Here is an 18011-nt window from a genome sequence, read left to right as displayed (position 1 = left end):
AATTTCCGCTCATTGGTTGCGAAAACAACATGTCGCCGGCACAATCGTCAAACTCCAGGCTTCAAAACGTCAGTCCACAAACCAACGCCTAAACATGTCTTATTCAGCATTCTGTCGTACTTAGCTCCGCCCTCTCGTTGTCACTTCCGGTTGCAAAAAAAAACTATAAGATGGCGACGGCAAAAAAAGCCAAACCTACGTCCACTTCTTTATAAATTCTTTGTATACAGTCTATGATTGACAAACTCTTGTACTATAATACAAAGGAAGTTGTAGAAAGTAAAAGTCCATATGAGGTCCATGCAGTATGTCAGTGACTTCCTGTTCAGCCTTCTGTTTGTTTGTTCTTTGTTCACGTACATATCATCTTCTTCTATTTTAAGTCATATTTGTCCACGGATGCATCTGCAGTTTGATGTTCGGAGCCTTTTTTGATGTCTTTGAACGTTGGACCTGTTTTACAGTAAATGCTGCTTCTGGCTAGCAGCCCATTGGCAGGGAAGTCGTTCTGAGTGTTTATCAGACAACAGTGTAGTCGCCTCACTCAGATCCGAGTCCAGATGGGGCGTTACTCTCCGTAGTGAGGGTCAACCGTCAATCAGTGCCGTCCTTTTGGGGGTTAAGAAAAAGTCTCAACGCCAAAGCGAACGACCTTTGCCTGACGCCACGATGACTACGTCCACTTCCTGTCTGTGGTTGTCGTCGGGGCCCTGCTCTCAGGACCCTCCGTCAGCTGTCTGTGTCTGTCCAGCCGACACTAGATCCATTCACAAGCACCTGCAGAGTGAATACGTCACCTTGAGGACTCACTTTGAACATCACGGGGGAGGTTCGGGACACGAATAACTGATTCATCACGAAACGTCTCCGAGGCTGAACAGAGCTTTAGTGCTCAGGACGTCTCTGCGGGAGCGTTTTGGGGATCTGTGCCTCCCTAAAGTCAGACCGTCTGGAAATGAAGAAGGGGGGTGCGTTGCATTCGTGGGTCGCCGGGCCGTCGGAGGCTCCGTGTTGACGCCCCGGGCTGCTTCCTCAGACGAGGTGCTCCTCGGGCATGAACGCTTCCTGGTTGCTAACATTGAAAGAAAACTACTTTGTGTGTCAGTAGGAGTCATATATATATTCTTTAAGGTCTCTGCATTGCTTTGATGTTTTACTTGAAAGGTTATCGGAGAATCGGTGTCTCTTCTTCTGTGGTTCCACGTCTTTAGACGTCGAATAGTTTGACGTTCACGCTCTCGGCAGCTGTATCGCTTCAGATTGCCCCATTTTGTTTAAAATATGATATTTCCTGCACATCAGATAAGCTCACAACCAATACAGCTAATTATGTTTTAGGCCGAGATCAATTTTGCCTGCGTGAAGGCGTTGCTGTTGCTTCATAAGCCCGTATTGATCTTTTTGTGCAAATGTAGTGTCGTCCAATATTGCCACATCTTGCCGAAAGCAGCTGGTTGTTGTGTGTATCCAGTGTCGTAATCGATGCGGCGTTTGGCCGCCGTTCATCCGTGAGATGTCGGTCAATGCCTTCTGTCTGACATTTTTAAAAGCCCAACAAACTGGTGCTGAGACGGACTGGTTTCTGCTCGCAGACCACTACAGCTGCTGCTGCCGCTTTACAGCTCCCGTCTCTTGAAGCGGCGCTCGGCTACCTCGGGTATTGCCTGGCAACTGAAAGCTTTAGCAGCTCCCTAAGAAGTTAAATTGCATCAGTCGACGATTAATACGGAAGTGAGAGAGGCGGCCTTGTCGGGCGATCTCTCTCTCTTTCTCTCTCTCTCGGACAGAACAAAGATGAGAGCTTGATGCTCTATTAGGAAACTAAAATAGATGTTTTATTGGGAAAGACCTGCTACGTTTGACGCTGTCTTCGTCCCACGTATTGAGAATCCTTCGAATTCATTCTCCCAAAAGAATTTCTCCAACAGTCAGTGACGGAATATAAATGTAGAATTAAGAGAGAACATTCTCGGTCCAGAGGAATGATTATTACAGTTTTAAATGCACAAAAGTTTAATTAACAATGTGAATCCTTTGTCTTGAGTCCACTACAGTTATCAGTCCAATGCAGGCAGGTGTAAAAGAAAAGCTCCTTTTTCTTTTTTCATGCCCAAAGCTGGAAATGACAGATTACTGAGAGACTGCAGGGTGGAAATTGAATGCCATAAAAATCACTATCCTATTTATTTAGAAAGACGATGGAGACAAATGTGTGACTGTGAAGATGAAGGACACGATGAGAAGACGATGTGAGAGCCGCCTCTAAGATTACCAGCAACCAAATCTCTCCACAGGCTCATGATGATGTTTTTTTAAGGCATCGGTCTCACCCTGCAGACGCTACACGCTGGATCTATTAATTCATTCAGAGAGACGCATCAAATGGACCGGCGGTACAGTTTATTCTCCAGATGAGCTGTTTTGTTGGTTTTGATCTGATCATTTTTAGCGGCTGCTCTGCGTCCCCAAAAATGTTTTAATTACACTTCTAGTTAAACTAGTTGAGAAGACAGATGATCACCATTATTATGAATGTCTTTGTCCTGATGGTGGCGCTAGTTGAAACATCAGGGGCCAATTCTTCATGTCTTCAACATGCATTATTTTTACTGACCACCAGGGGACAGCTCCTCTGGTTGTATAGAAGTCTATGCTTCATGTGTTAAAGCTGCATTCTCTCTCCTGACCACCAGGGGGCGACTCCTCTGGTTGTATAGAAGTCTATGCTTCATGTGTTAAAGCTGTATTCTCTCTCCTGACCACCAGGGGGTGACTCCTCTGGTTGTATAGAAGTCTATGTAAATGACTCTACTTCTCTTGATGTATTCCCTCAGTAAACATTGTAAACATGAGTTTCTGTCTCAATCTCTAGTTTCAAGTCTTCTTCAATACAGCATGATGTTCATTTAGTAAATTATGGTCATTTAGAGTCAAACAGACCATAAAGCAGGGGACGCTTTAGGGCGGGGCTACAAGGTGATTGACAGGTCGACACCAGAGACGTATACGGCGTCTCTACGTCACTCCTCATCAGTCTACATATGATCACTTCCTGTTCCTTTTGTTAGCAAAACAAACAACATGGCGACAAACCTGACTGGTTTTGCAATGCAATGGCCCGACGCTTGCTTGCATCCGACATCATGTGGAACATGTGCGTAAATATGACAAAAATGTTATATCTATTGGCTGGGGTTTGCACATTCACATAATGTAAGATTGCATTGTTGAAATACGACCGTCATAGTCTGCACTATTAACATTAACAATATCTCAAATGGACCCTGAAACTGAAGCAGCCAAATGGAATTTAGCGATGGTGATTTATTTAAAAATCACAGTTTCTCCAACTGTAAAATGTCAAAATGTCTTCTGGGACGAAGACGACTTGCAGAACAGGTGCAGTGGAACCTCAACATAGTCAGTCCGGCCTGCACGACCCTTAAATCACCGTGTTGTGCGTTTCTGAATAATCATATTATTGTTATTATTACATGCATTTATTGGTCGATTGACTGATGGTTTCATCTCTTACTGATGGTCCTTTTCGGTCCCAATTCGTCGCCATCACACTAAAAAGAGGTTTGAAACCCGTGTTTCTATAAATGTTTCGACGCGGCTCCGTGTGCATCTTCTGCAGGACGGCATGTTCCCGTCTTCAACACAATGTGGTTCCACCCTAATCAGCGATAGTGAGGCCACGGCAGAGGCCCGGCCATTAACGAGGCAATCATTCACGTCTTAGTAGGACGACTCTGGAGGAATCAATCCGTCTTTACGCGTCTCGTACACACACACACACACACACACACACACACACACACACACACACACACACACACACACACACACGGATAATACACCTCCTCGTCCTCAAAAGTGCCCGATCGTGTGTCGAATCAATTTCTCCCTGTCAAGAAAAGAAAAAAATGGGAGCGGAAATTGGACATCGATGCAGTTTAGAGAGCGGGAGACATTCAGAAGGTTGTGGCAGGAAGAAAAGAGGACGTGAGGTTCATCCGACAATCTGCTGCGTAATGATGGAATACTTCTTCGGGGGTGAAAAGCAACTTAACGTTGTTTGGCTGCGAGTTACAATATGGCAACCGAGGCAGCTCAGCGTAGTAAACAAAGGGAATAGTGTTAGAGAAGAGGACGAGTATTGAGGTGGACCGGACCCGACTAGATCTACTGAGCTTCAAGTCCACTTTCCAGCTGAAGAATGGCTGCTTTTTTTGTTTTTGAAATGACGAGCATGAAGTAGAATCCAAAGATTAGACTTTAAGGCTGTTTGGTTGTGGATGATTTAATAAAAAGGCAAAAGAGAACCTTTTAATTCAAAGCTCCAGGTATCTCAAGAGGAAGTGGACGCATCATGGTGACGTCGCCCGTTGGTTTGTGGACTGACGAGTTCAGCATTTTGGCCGTCGCCATCTTCGATTTTCAAAACCAGCGAACAGGAAGTGACCATATTAGGACTGAGGAGGAGTGACGTATAGACGCTGTATACGTCTCTGGTGTCGACCTGTCAATCACCTTGTAGCCCCGCCCCTAAAACATCCCCTGCTTTATGGTCTGTTTGACTCTAAATGACCATAATTTACTAAATGAACATCATGCTGTATTGAAGAAGACTTGAAACTAGAGATTGAGACATAAACTCATGTTTACAATGTTTACTGAGGGAATACATCAAGAGAAGTAGAGTCATTTATATAAACTTCTATACAACCAGAGGAGTCACCCCCTGGTGGTCAGGAGAGAGAATGCAGCTTTAACACATGAAGCATAGACTTCTATACAACCAGAGGAGTCGCCCCCTGGTGGTCAGGAGAGAGAATGCAGCTTTAACACATAAAGCACATACTTCTATACAACCAGAGGAGTTGCCTCCTGGTGGTCAGAGCGAATGCAGCTTTAAGACTCTTCCACATCAGCTTCACATGTCAGAACCGGAGGCTGCCGCCTGGACACAACCATTTAAAACACACACACATTGTGTTGTTGGTCAGGAGGTTTTGATGTAAATGACGGGTGTGTGGGGACTGCCCATTGTTACGAAAAAAGGTCCCATTGGACCAAAAGCACATTTGTGCAGCAGCCTGTTAAATTCCCCGTGCAACAAATGGAAGCACATATAAAATATATATATATAAAAATATATAAAAAATATATATATATATATCCATATATCCCGTAAATGAATCATGTGTAGTAGATGGGGTCGAGGTTTTCTTTCCATATTGGTGTGCTGTTCGTTTTGCTCCAGCCAGTTCTCAAATACAGACTGACGCCAGAAAACCATTTGAATGCCCTTATCAATATCTCTCTAACTGATTGATTTTAAAGTGAGGTTGTTGTTTTTATCATAGTAAATTGTTGTGTATGCCTGAAATTCACCAATTGTTCCCCCTCTGTGAAGCACTTTGCGCTACATTCATGAAAAATTTATTACATTTATATTCATGATTTATTATTATTATTGCATTTATTATAATAATTAGGCCCCGCTGGAGTCTGAGCTGAAGGAGGTTCTGGTGAACCTGCATGATGTCATCTGGTTGGTCTGTTAACTGATGGAGGTCTATAGGAGACCAGGACTAAACTGAGGTCTATAGGAGACCAGGACTACACTGAGGTTTATAGAGGACCAGGACTACACTGAGGTCTACAGAGGACCAGGACTACATTGAGGTCTATAGAGGACCAGGACTACATTGAGGTCTATAGAGGACCAGGACTACATGAGGACTATAGAGGACCAGGACTACACTGAGACTATAGAGGACCAGGACTAGACTGAGGTTTATAGAGGACCAGGACTACATTGAGGTCTACAGAGGACCAGGACTACATTGAGGTCTACAGAGGACCAGGACTAGACTGAGGTCTGTCTATAGAGGACCAGGACTAGACTGAGGTCTGTCTATAGAGGACCAGGACTACACTGAGGTCTATAGAGGACCAGGACTACACTGAGACTATAGAGGACCAGGACTACACTGATGTCTATAGAGGACCAGGACTACACTGAGGACTATAGAGGACCAGGACTAGACTGAGGTCTATAGAGGACCAGGACTACACTGAGGTTTATAGAGGACCAGGACTACACTGAGGTCTATAGAGGACCAGGACTACACTGAGGACTATAGAGGACCAGGACTAGACTGAGGTCTATAGAGGACCAGGACTAGACTGAGGTCTATAGAGGACCAGGACTAGACTGAGGTCTATAGAGGACCAGGACTACATGAGGACTATAAAGGAACAGGACTACATGAGGACTATAAAGGAACAGGACTACACTGAGACTATAGAGGACCAGGACTGACTGAGACCAGATCAAAGTTACTGATCATGTTCCTTGTGACAAAATGGTTCTCTGTGTTTGTCGTTGACTTTTCGCTCGCTCTCCAAAATGACCTTCACAAAAAGAACTCGATGAAGGCCGACCCCAATCTTGGCGATGACGAAGATGAGGATGACGAAGATGAGGATGACGAAGCTCCGGCCCCTCAGACACGACGGCTCCACAGGGGAGAACACAGTTTGAGATTTATTGCCACACAGCCGAACGATTCAATTCCTCCCGTTTTTATCAATTAGACCCAAACAAGGCCGAGCCGTCAGACAGGTCCCGGAGTAATTACTGACAACAATTAATTCTACGGAGGAGCGAACGCCAGACTGACTCAGGCTCCTCCCCAGAGACCCAGGAGATAGAAGACTCATGGTAATGTTTCCGGGATGACACGGTATTAATTGGAAGTCGGTGGTGCGGATGTTCGGGTGAGACTGTCGGAGTGGTAATTAGAGGCTGTCACTAAGTTAAGAGGAGGCGGCATCGTTCTTTTATGTTTTTTGTAATCAGGTAGTTGCCAAAAATAATTTCCAATACAGAAAAACAAGAACAGCTAATTGGGAGCTTTGTCAGCGCTGCTGACTGTGAGGAACTTTAATCTGGTCCTGAACCAGTCTCAGTCTAGTCCTGGTCCTCTATAGTCTCAGTGTAGTCCTGGTCCTCTATAGACCTCAGTCTAGTCCTGGTCCTCTATAGACCTGAGTCTAGTCCTGGTCCTCTATAGACCTGAGTCTAGTCCTGGTCCTCTATAGACCTGAGTCTAGTCCTGGTCCTCTATAGACCTCAGTCTAGTCCTGGTCCTCTATAGTCTCAGTCTAGTCCTGGTCCTCTATAGACCTCAGTCTAGTCCTGGTCCTCTATAGACCTGAGTCTAGTCCTGGTCCTCTATAGACCTCAGTCTAGTCCTGGTCCTCTCTAGACCTCAGTCTAGTCCTGGTCCTCTATAGACCTCAGTCTAGTCCTGGTCCTCTATAGACCTCAGTCTAGTCCTGGTCCTCTATAGACCTCAGTCTAGTCCTGGTCCTCTATAGTCTCAGTGTAGTCCTGGTCCTCTATAGACCTCAGTCTAGTCCTGGTCCTCTATAGACCTGAGTCTAGTCCTGGTCCTCTATATACCTCAGTCTAGTCCTGGTCCTCTATAGACCTCAGTCTAGTCCTGGTCCTCTATAGACCTCAGTCTAGTCCTGGTCCTCTATAGACCTGAGTGTAGTCCTGGTCCTCTATAGACCTCAGGGTAGTCCTGGTTTCACGTAAGGCTGGTTTGCAAAATCCTCCCGTTGATCAGAGTTTGTGAGTTTTCTGTGACGATACCTTTTACCTCCTCGTGGCCGATGTGTGATGAACGTCTGATGTGATGAACGTCTGCAGCGTCACCGTGACGATGGCTCAAGCTGCGTCTCTGTTGTGTGTTCAGGTGAAGCAGATCATGGAGGAGGCGGTGACCAAGAAGTTTGTCCACGAAGACAGCAGCCACATCATAGCTCTGTGCAGTAAGTACGCTCTTCTTCTTCTTCAGCTTTTTTTGTCTGGACACACACCCACACACACACATTGTCTCCTTCAGTTCCGCCCGCCGTCTTGCACACACACACACACACACACACACACACACACACACACACACACACACACACACACACACACACACACACACACACACACACACACACACACACACACACACACACACGCACGCACGCTTGTTGAACAGCAGGTGACTGGGTGCTGCTTCTCCATCAAGGACACATGTTGACGTCACTGAGCCTCTGACTCTGCTGCTGCTTCAATGGAAAGTTAATACTCGCAGTGGAGCTAATGGAAACCAATTTCAGAGTGTGTGTGTGTGTGTGTGTGTGTGTGTGTGTGTGTGTGTGCGCGCCGTAGATGGAGGGGTTGCCCCTCCTGACCGGATGGTAGAGCTTACCGATGTGTGTGTCTGTGTGTGAGTCACAGCTTCCCTGCTGGTCTAACAGATGCCTCGTCCTGCAGCTCTCAGATCAGCTGACCGGCGACACACCAGAGCCACCAGGTGTCTTAATGGACGCCATAGTGATAGTTTGAGATGTTTTTATTTTTTTGATGACGTGTGGCCGAGCCAGCGCTGTGCCAACATTTCCATTTGCATCATGATTGCAGTGTGTAAATATGCAGTACGAGTGCTATTCAAAATGAATGCTGCAATTAAGTAAAAAAAAAAGGTTTTCAGTGCAACGTGTCCTCGTATGACGTCTTTCAAAGAATGTACTCCAGCAACACGTTTCATCCTTACATGAATACAGTCTTTTCTAAATGAACTTTAGTCTTCAGGTTTAAGCAACGAAACTACAGAGTTAGCTTCAACTAAACTACAGAGTTAGCTTCAACTAAACTACTGAGTTAGCTTCAACTAAACTACTGAGTTAGCTTCAACTAAACTCAGGGCTCTCAAGTTTTTAAGACAGGTAAGAGTGACATCTCTCTCTCCCCCCCCCCCGGACGAAGGAGGCGGCGGAGGTGCGGCCGGGATTACATTTCACCCAGATACAACAGATACGTTTTTCTGATTGGCTATTCATGTAGCCCAGACGTGCTTGATTCCTCCATGGTGAGGGCAGCGCGACCAGGTCATGTTTGCACGCTGCGGCACATTAAATAGCCTAGAGGTTTTTTTCAGCGTGAGAAATACGATGTGTGGCGGGAGGGCGTGACTTAAGACCGAAATGTAGGACAGTCACGCTCAATGCGTGACACTTGAGAGCCCTGTATACTACTGAGTTAGCTTTAACAAAACTACTGAGTTAGCTTCAACTAAACTACTGAGTTAGCTTCAACTAAACTACTGAGTTAGCTTCAACTAAACTACTGAGTTAGCTTTAACTAAACTACTGAGTTAGCTTTAACTAAACTACTTAGGTTTAACAAAACTACTGAGTTAGCTTCAACTAAACTACTGAGTTAGCTTTAACTAAACTACTTAGGTTTAACAAAACTACTGAGTTAGCTTCAACTAAACTACTGAGTTAGCTTCAACTAAACTACTGAGTTAGCTTCAACTAAACTACTGAGTTAGCTTTAACTAAACTACTGAGTTAGCTTTAACAAAACTACTGAGTTAGCTTCAACTAAACTACTGAGTTAGCTTCAACTAAACTACTGAGTTAGCTTTAACTAAACTACTTAGGTTTAACAAAACTACTGAGTTAGCTTCAACTAAACTACTGAGTTAGCTTTAACTAAACTACTGAGTTAGCTTCAACTAAACTACTGAGTTAGCTTCAACTAAACTACTGAGTTAGGTTTAACAAAACTACTGAGTTAGGTTTAACTAAACTACTGAGTTGGCTTTAACAAAACTGCATAGTTAGCTTTAACAAAACTACTGAGTTAGGTTTAACAACACTGCTGAGTTAGGTTTAACAAAACTACTTGGGTTTAACAACAAAACTACTTACTGCTCTGCTCGGCAGGTTGATGCCTAAAGAAAACATTTTAAACATCTTGCGGTCATCCAGATTTCACACGTCCATAGTTACTCCAGTGTTGTAGTTTTTTGCTCTAAACATGACTTAAATAATTTGTAATGAACGCTCTGTGATGGGACCATCGTAATGTTAAACTGCAACACACGATGACTCATCACCCTAAATTATGTTGCTGTAATTAGTCGTGCATATTGGAGAGAGAGCGTCTCTGCATGCACTGATCTGTTGATGAGCAGCGTTGATTTCCTCTTCCTCTTCCTCCTCGTCTCCTTGTTAGTGTTTGTTTGCCTCTCTACTGACTGGGGGAGTCCCGGTGGTTTGAAGAGAGTGCTGGACGCTTGTTAGCGGTGTCTCGTGGCGATACAAACGAGTCGACCGTCACACAGTTTGGTGATTAAGTGCGTTGCTTTTAATTGCTGCTCAACGTTAAAAGCATCATTTTTTGTGAAAAAAATAAACGGTTATAGGAAATGCATTGTGTTTGTCAACAAGTTCCCTTTCAATAGTGCTGCCAAAGTCTAATTAAAACAGGTCTAATTAGCCAGGACACAATATAATATGGACACACTGTGCAATATTTGAATGGAGAAATTGCCTTTTTTTCTTTATGCCACATACGTTATATTTTGTTATTTTTCAGTGCACCAAAAATAAGTCAAATTAGAGTATTTTGTTATGTTGTAATATTGTATGAAACAATGTGGTATGTTTTTGTCCAGTGTAGTCGACATAAGTCTCTAACAGGCGGTGATGCCAACATTTTATGACTGAAACCGAGTGGGGTTTATAGTTTTAACCATTTCTTTGTTTGTATTTCTAGAATTCATGGGAAGTTTTTTTCTAAATTCTTCTGAAAGTTTTCACTTTTGCTTAAATCCTGCAGAGATACATTTAGTTTTCCTGTGTGAAAGCGTCGAGGTTGGAGGGTCAATATGCTTTTAGCTCCGAGATGTTCCCACACAATACTAATTAACTGACGGCTCCCTTCAGGCTTCCACTTCAAGCCGGAGACATGGCGGCACACGCTGTACAGGTGGAAAGATGTGAGAGCTACTGCATCTCGTTAGTTTCTACGAAGAGGTGCTGATATTCACAGATTTTTAATGGCCAGTTCTTTCCTTTCCGTGTGTTGAATTGACCCCTCTGGGCCGCTGGGTTCATTATCCATCGTCGCAGTAGATCAAGCGTCTCTATCCAGGACGGTCTGGTGGAGGAGCGCCCTCCTAAAGGCTGACCTGAGAACAGGGCAGTGTGCAAATTAAACTGTCTTAGCTTTAATTATAGCTCTTGAATGTGACATGGTGCATTAAAAAACAACAGTTTCACATGTTAAACATTATGTGATGCGTCCTTTTAGAAAAGTCACATGATGTGCATCCTATTAAAAAGACTATCACAATATTCCAAACCGATTCAATGTTATTTACACCCAGAAAATTCCTTTTTTTTTCAACAACATCCTTTAAATGTTTTCAACGACGCCGCGTGAGCCCGTTGTAAATGAAGCACGGCTGCAGTAGCAGTCATTTAGACGTAGTGTTAGAGCGATGCTCGCTGTAACTTTACTGAATCCAATGAGGCACATTTCATTAAAAAAACCTGTACGTTTTGAAGATTGCAAATGTCGTGTGAAGGCGAGCAGCAGACGGGCGCTCGCTGGAGCGATAGATGACCAGTGTAGCATGAAAGCATGGTGGAATTGTCAAGCTAACTAGCATACGGCTGGCTACTTAGCTGGCTTAGCCGATTCCACCATGCTTTCATGCAACACTGGTTATGAAAAGAAAACACGAGTGTGTGTAGATTCAGTGTTTTTTCTTCTTTTCATAACCAGTGTTGCATGAAAGCATGGTTTACAGAATGTTCTTTTCATTGGTTTCAAGCGGAGGGTAGCTAGCTAGCTACAACTTAAATCAAGTTGTTCAATTTTACTGTTTTTGCGGCTGGCTAGTTAGCTAGCTACCGTCCACCGTGCTTGATGCAACACTGGGTACATCAAATGAGCCTGACAGTTTCAAGAGTAGGAGATCCAAAGAAACGGTGTCCCGTCTGCAGACTCACAGTCGTGTGTTTGGCTCTTCTAGACATAAATCCTCCGCTCAGTGCGTCCTTAATGAGGGATGTCCTTGAAGGCACCGGGGATTTCACTCTAAATACACAGACAATAATACTTAAAAATCAGTTATTGAAGGTTTATGGCATCTGAGTTTGTCTCTCAATATGTGAAATGGCAGGAGGAAGGAAGGACGTCCCGGAGTGGCTCCCAAGGAAGGGATTTGACTCTGGGTGCAGGTTTCCCACGTGTTTGGGGGTCTCTTGGTGCCTCAGATATGTATTTAAATGTTGTTATATGGGAGCAATCTGTAGTGTCTAGTGCAGTGATTTTCAACCACTGTGCCGTGAGAGATCGTCAGGTGTGCCGTGGGAAAATGTCCAATTTCACTTAAACGGTCCCAAAAAATATTATTTAGTTGCCGCAAATAATTTTCCATTGTTGAGCGTCTGAGCTGCAATATAGTGGCTGGCCGAGTAATGAAATACTCTTCCATGTCAGTAGGTAGCGCAATAATGACCTACAATATATGCTATATTATGCTACAATGTGACATTTTGTAGCTTTTTTTTGGTTGTTTGAAAATCAATAGAATCAATGTCACAGACCTCTACTCTGTCAAGTGGCGCCACCAGGAGGCTCTTAAAGAGACAGGCGCTAAAACGGAGCGCTTCATACCGAACGTGAACACACGCACATTCAGACAGGCAGATTTCCTATTATTTTTTATATTAATTTAAAGTGTGTATTAAACATTAAAGCGTGTAAACGTCTTCTGGTAAAAACATAAATCACAGTATGAACCTGAAAATGAACACGTCATGTCCCCTTTAAGATTCCTCATCGGAACAAACACGCTTATTTTCCAATATGTTGGATTTATTCCAGGTCGTAAAAAGTCACAATTCCCAGTTTTTCCAGTGAAGTTGTGATTTATTTAGTGTATCCATGGGATATAGTTGACTATGCTTCTATAATAATATTATAGTATTTCCTGTGTTTATTCCTACCTTTTTTTTTAACCATATGTATGATGTTCACAAACACACTTTTACTGGAATACTTTTGATGTTCATTTTCAGATGTAATCTCTGATTTTGAGTGAGACATAAACTGTGTATTAAAAACCATTAAGATAGAGGTTTTCATCTCTAACTCAATATTACAATTACATTTATTTTTTGTGCCGTTCGTCATTTGTGGGTTTTTATCTAATCTCATCTTGTTGTGGCTTTTGATCACACCGGTTAAAATGCCACACAGTGTGAGTGTACCGCTCCTCCTCGTCAGTCCGGAGGCCTGCAGGCTGATCGTCAGCCCGTCTCTCGGGTAAAAAGGTCAGACGATAACGATATTCAGTGATGTCAGAGCCGGAGTGAGTCACTGCTCCATCGGGCTAAACGTCTGCTGTCGAAGGCCAAAACGGTAGAAAACACCTCTCTTTTATTCTTAATGGGAACGACTACATTAATTATTAAAAATACTTAACTTCACTCAATCAAAGCCAAACGTCGAACAGATACTCTTAACATGTAGAGCTATATTATATATTAAATATAGCAAATATAGTTACGATAAGAAAATACTTTTAATTATAATTATTTAGCAAAATATATATTTTTCCCTTTTCTGTGCACTATCATAAACCTATATACAGTAACACATATATGAACTTCTTATCTATTTTCTCAAAGGTTTTCTGCATATTGTACCTTTTTTAATTATTGAAATAGGCCTTGTGGTTGAGGAAATAATCAGAATTTAGTCCGAGTATATTAACCATTCGGATTTTCAGAAAACGGGGCTTGATGCCATGAGGTTAATTAATAATCACGTTAAGCGGAGACTTGTTCACCTTTTGCTGATTTCTCTTCATTCACATTATTGATTCTTCATCATTCAAACTCCTCACACACTTTTACAACAGAAAGCTCAAAGATTTATTTTAACTGTTTTTTCCGGTGTAAAATATCTTCCTGTTTCGTACCAGATTACTATTTTTTTAATACATTTTCTCAGCTACAACTCAAGCTATTACAATGATAATTGTCCCGTCAATGCATTTGTGGTGTTTACAAAAAAAATGGAATTGTGCAGAGTTCATAGTCTGGAGTCCTTCTTGGTGATACATGAGCTATACGGTGTCGTCCATCTGCACAAAATGTCAACGTGCCTTTATCTTGTGTGCATATAGATTATGATATCAGTGAACACTTCCCTCCCTTTGCCCGGTCGCCGCGCCGCCTACGACCCTTTTTAAATATTTCAGGCGGTTGGAGGCCCTTTGCCGCCGCCCCCCGCCGTGCCCTTTGCCTGCGTGGGGAAAATGTCTCTGCAGCAGGAAACCTGCAGCGAGACGGCGGGTTGTAGAAGTGGAACGTGTGATCCTCTAGTTTATTACATTTCCTTTAGCTGACGCTTTCATCCAAAGCCACTTACATTGTTTGATGTAAACCGTAGACGCAGCAACGGGGAGCAGTTTTGGGTGAAGTGTCTCGCTCAAGGACACATCGACATGGACTCGAACCACCGATCCTCTGATTAAAAGATGGGCATGCTAACCACTGAGCCACAGGCGTGCTTTTGCCTGTTTTTTAGTTTTTGCTTGTTTTGTTTTTCCTGTTTTACAGAATGTGACGGGGTCTTAGGGGAATGAAAGGGAACCAACAACGACACCTGGGGACTTATATATAAATAAAGTAAATAAAGAAATATGAGTTTAACAATCCTAAGGTTCAGTTTAGAATTTGTTAAGGACACACAGATTTATTTAGGGTTCTTTATGGTCATGGAAAACCTGTAAAAGTCAAGGCATTTTAAAATGGTTGTGTCCAGGCCTGGAAAAGTCCTTGAAAAATATAAAATCCCAAAAGTTTAGTAAAAGTCATGTAAATGTGTTATATTCATGTGTTCATAACGTTAATTTACTCTGAGTTTGAACTAATTAATATGCTTTTAAAAGAAAGTCTCAAAATATAAGCAGGCATACATACAGGCATCTATATACATGTTTATTCTTTTAATCAAACTATTGTCTCATTCATTTGTGTCATTTAAGGTTTACTGTATGCTTTGTGTTCTCATTGTTAGTTTAAATACTACATTTACTCACTTTTTACTGTTTACACCCAGACTTCACTAAATGTTTGCTCATGGACATTTGGTTTAAAGTCATGGAAATTTGGTTAAAAGTCATGGAAACCATTGGTCAGAATGTGTATGAACCCTGTTCATTACTGATATGGCGCCAGAGACTTGTTTTATAAAATGAACCAGAAGTTTATTAAAGAAATAAAAGAAAATCATCAACAACACTATAGGCCAAAACATGCAGAATAAAATCACAGCCAAACCATCCAACAGCAAAACAGGCAAAAGCTCACAGATAATGCAAAAAGCATAGATGTGTGGTGTTTCTGTGGGGAAGAAAACCCAAACTGTATCGCGCTCCGTTGGTTTGCATGCAGCTTCTTTCAGCCGCTGCTCGCTGCAGACTTCTGACAAACTGGATTCCCGACCGATAAGTCGACTAATTGACTGCGAGGCCGCGGCTCCACTGGAGATCAGATTAAAGTCACCCTGCAGGCCGGGCAACGAGTCTCTGTTGACACAACCCAGCTGCTCAGCGTTATCAGATGGCATTGTTCTTATTTCTGACGGGTAATGTTACCAATATTACAAAGACGACTTTGTATTGGTTGCTACACCCGCTGGAGGGGCGGAGCTAAACGAAAGCCCGGAGAGGAGCGGACCCAGAGACTCTTTTATGGTGTGTAATCTTGTTTCTTTTTATTGTACTTTTCAACAAAGTCTTACAACAATAACAAAACAATGAGGCAGCATTTACTTGCACAACATTTTATAAATATATATCAATAGACACCTGAATCACCATATTAATGATGATGCCATGACGGCTCACTTTAATGGGATTTCTTGCGTGAGTTTTCCAGATGCATGTCATCAATTGGTCCATTTGCTTTAGGGGCGGGGCTACAAGGTGATTGACAGGTCGACACCAGAGACGTATACGGCGTCTCTAGGTCACTCCTCCTCAGTCCAGATATAATAATAATAACTTTATTTATATAGCACCTTTTTTAAAAACAAAGTTTTACAAAGTGCTCTATGGAGAAGCAAAGTATAGTTGCACATAACTTAAATACCAGTAAACAAAAAAAGGACCATACCATAAAGGCGATGAATACATCGAAATCAAACAAATAAACAAACAAAAACAGGGGAACAAAATAACTGCATAAAAAAAAATCACAAACCGACATAAAAGTCGTCATCACTTAAAAGCAGTTCTATAAAAATGGGTTTTAAGAAGTGATTCAAAAGGAGTTATTGATCCTGCCAGCCTGATCTCCTCCGGCAGGTCGTCCCAGAGTCGAGGGTTCCTGATGACACCCTTTTGATTTAAGCCTCGACTTCGGAACCGCCAGATACGGTCACTTCCTGGCCACTGGTTGCAAAAAAACCAAGATGGCGACGGCCAAATCACTGAAGTGGACGCTTCAAAACGTCCACTTCTTAAACACAGTCTTTGATCACGATGTTACTGGATTGCAGATTCTTGTCAAAAGCCCAAAAGCTCTGCTGTTCACCAGGACATTGGTATCCGAGGTGCAGCAGACGGACAGAACGAGGACGTGGAGGTAAACCGCCTCTCTCTGGCGTCCATTAGCTCGGTAATTGCTGCATTAAAGCTCGGCCATAATGAGCTTTCTAAAGGCTCGTGATATAAAAGCGCCGTCGTAACGCGATTACTCCGGCGAACGCCGAATCCGCCTCGTACTGGTTTCCCTTGCGTGTGGTTTTAATAAGTTGCATATCATAATGTGCTGACTTATTGGTAAACAATGAATGAATGAATGAATGAATGAATAAAGTACTGCATTGCATGCAAATGCTTCTGGATGTGGAACCTACAGCAAACCTCAGAGAATAGCTTCATTAATTTTAAACAGAAGAAGTCTGCATCTGCCGTATGAATTCATATCAGTGTTTTTCCCTCCGTGAGCTGAATCTGGTGGGTATTACAGTGGACTATAATGACCAACAACAACAACATCATTCTCTGTAATGCCGGGAAAAAGTGGTGCTTTATGAGTGTAATAGTCTGTTTTTATTGCGGCTCTCGGAGGCAGGGCTGAGAGGCTTGAGGTTTCTTCAGCTCTTTGTACACTTGTTCCACTGCAGCTTTGTCCCGGCAGATCAACACATGGTGACCGATGAAGATCGACAAACGGCGTAGTGGTTTTGTGGAAAGGTGACATAGCAGAGGGTACGAATCAAGGTGGAGATAAAACCATAATATCTATGTTGAGAAGGAAGGAAATTAGCTTTTATAGATGTGAGTTACACAATGCTTTATACTGAATGCTTTATGAACTGTAAGAAAACCCTTTAAATATCCCAGTAAACTAACGACAAAATACAGTGTTGGAAGCAGAGACGCTGTATACGTCTCTGGTGTCGACCTGTCAATCACCTTGTAGCCCCGCCCTAAAGCATCCCCTGCTTTATGGTCTGTTTGATTCTAAATGACCATAATTTACTAAATGAACATCATGATGTATTGAAGAAGACTTGAAACTATAGATTGAGACTTCTATACAACCAGAGTCACCCCCTGGTTGTTAGGAGAGCGAATTCAGCTTCAACACATGACTCGTATACTTCTATACAACCAGAGGAGTCGCCCCCTGGTGGTCAGGAGAGAGAATTTAGCTTTAACACATGACTTGTGTACTTCTATACATCCAGAGGAGTCACCCCCTGGTGGTCAGGAGAGGGAATGCAGCTTTAACATGTGAAGCATATACTTCTATACAACCAGAGTGGTTTCCCCCTGGTGGTCACTAGAGAGAATGCAGCTTTAACACATGAAGCATAGACTTCTATACAACCAGAGGAGTCGTCCCCTGGTGGTCACTAGAGAGAATGCAGCTTTAACACATGAAGCATAGACTTCAATACAACCAGAGGAGTCGTCCCCTGGTGGTCAGTAGAGAGAATGCAGCTTTAACACATGAAGCATAGACTTCTATTCAACCAGAGGAGTCGTCCCCTGGTGGTCACTAGAGAGAATGCAGCTTTAACACATGAAGCATAGACTTCAATACAA

General features: G+C 42.9%; 1 protein-coding gene across 1 annotated transcript in view; it reads left to right on the top strand.

The window, feature by feature from the left end:
• Positions 1-18011, top strand: part of sgsm2 (small G protein signaling modulator 2) — a gene marked incomplete at both ends in the record, with an annotated part of 67544 nt that overhangs the window by 1759 nt on the left and 47774 nt on the right. The window contains one exon of the mRNA XM_079224830.1: positions 7779-7854. Coding sequence (XP_079080956.1) covers positions 7779-7854 — 76 coding nt within the window. The remainder of the gene's footprint in view (positions 1-7778; positions 7855-18011) is intronic.

Source organism: Taurulus bubalis (assembly GCF_910589615.1).
Source record: "Taurulus bubalis genome assembly, chromosome: 10".
NCBI lineage: Eukaryota > Metazoa > Chordata > Actinopteri > Perciformes > Cottidae > Taurulus > Taurulus bubalis.
This window is presented reverse-complemented; position numbering and strand designations above follow the sequence as displayed.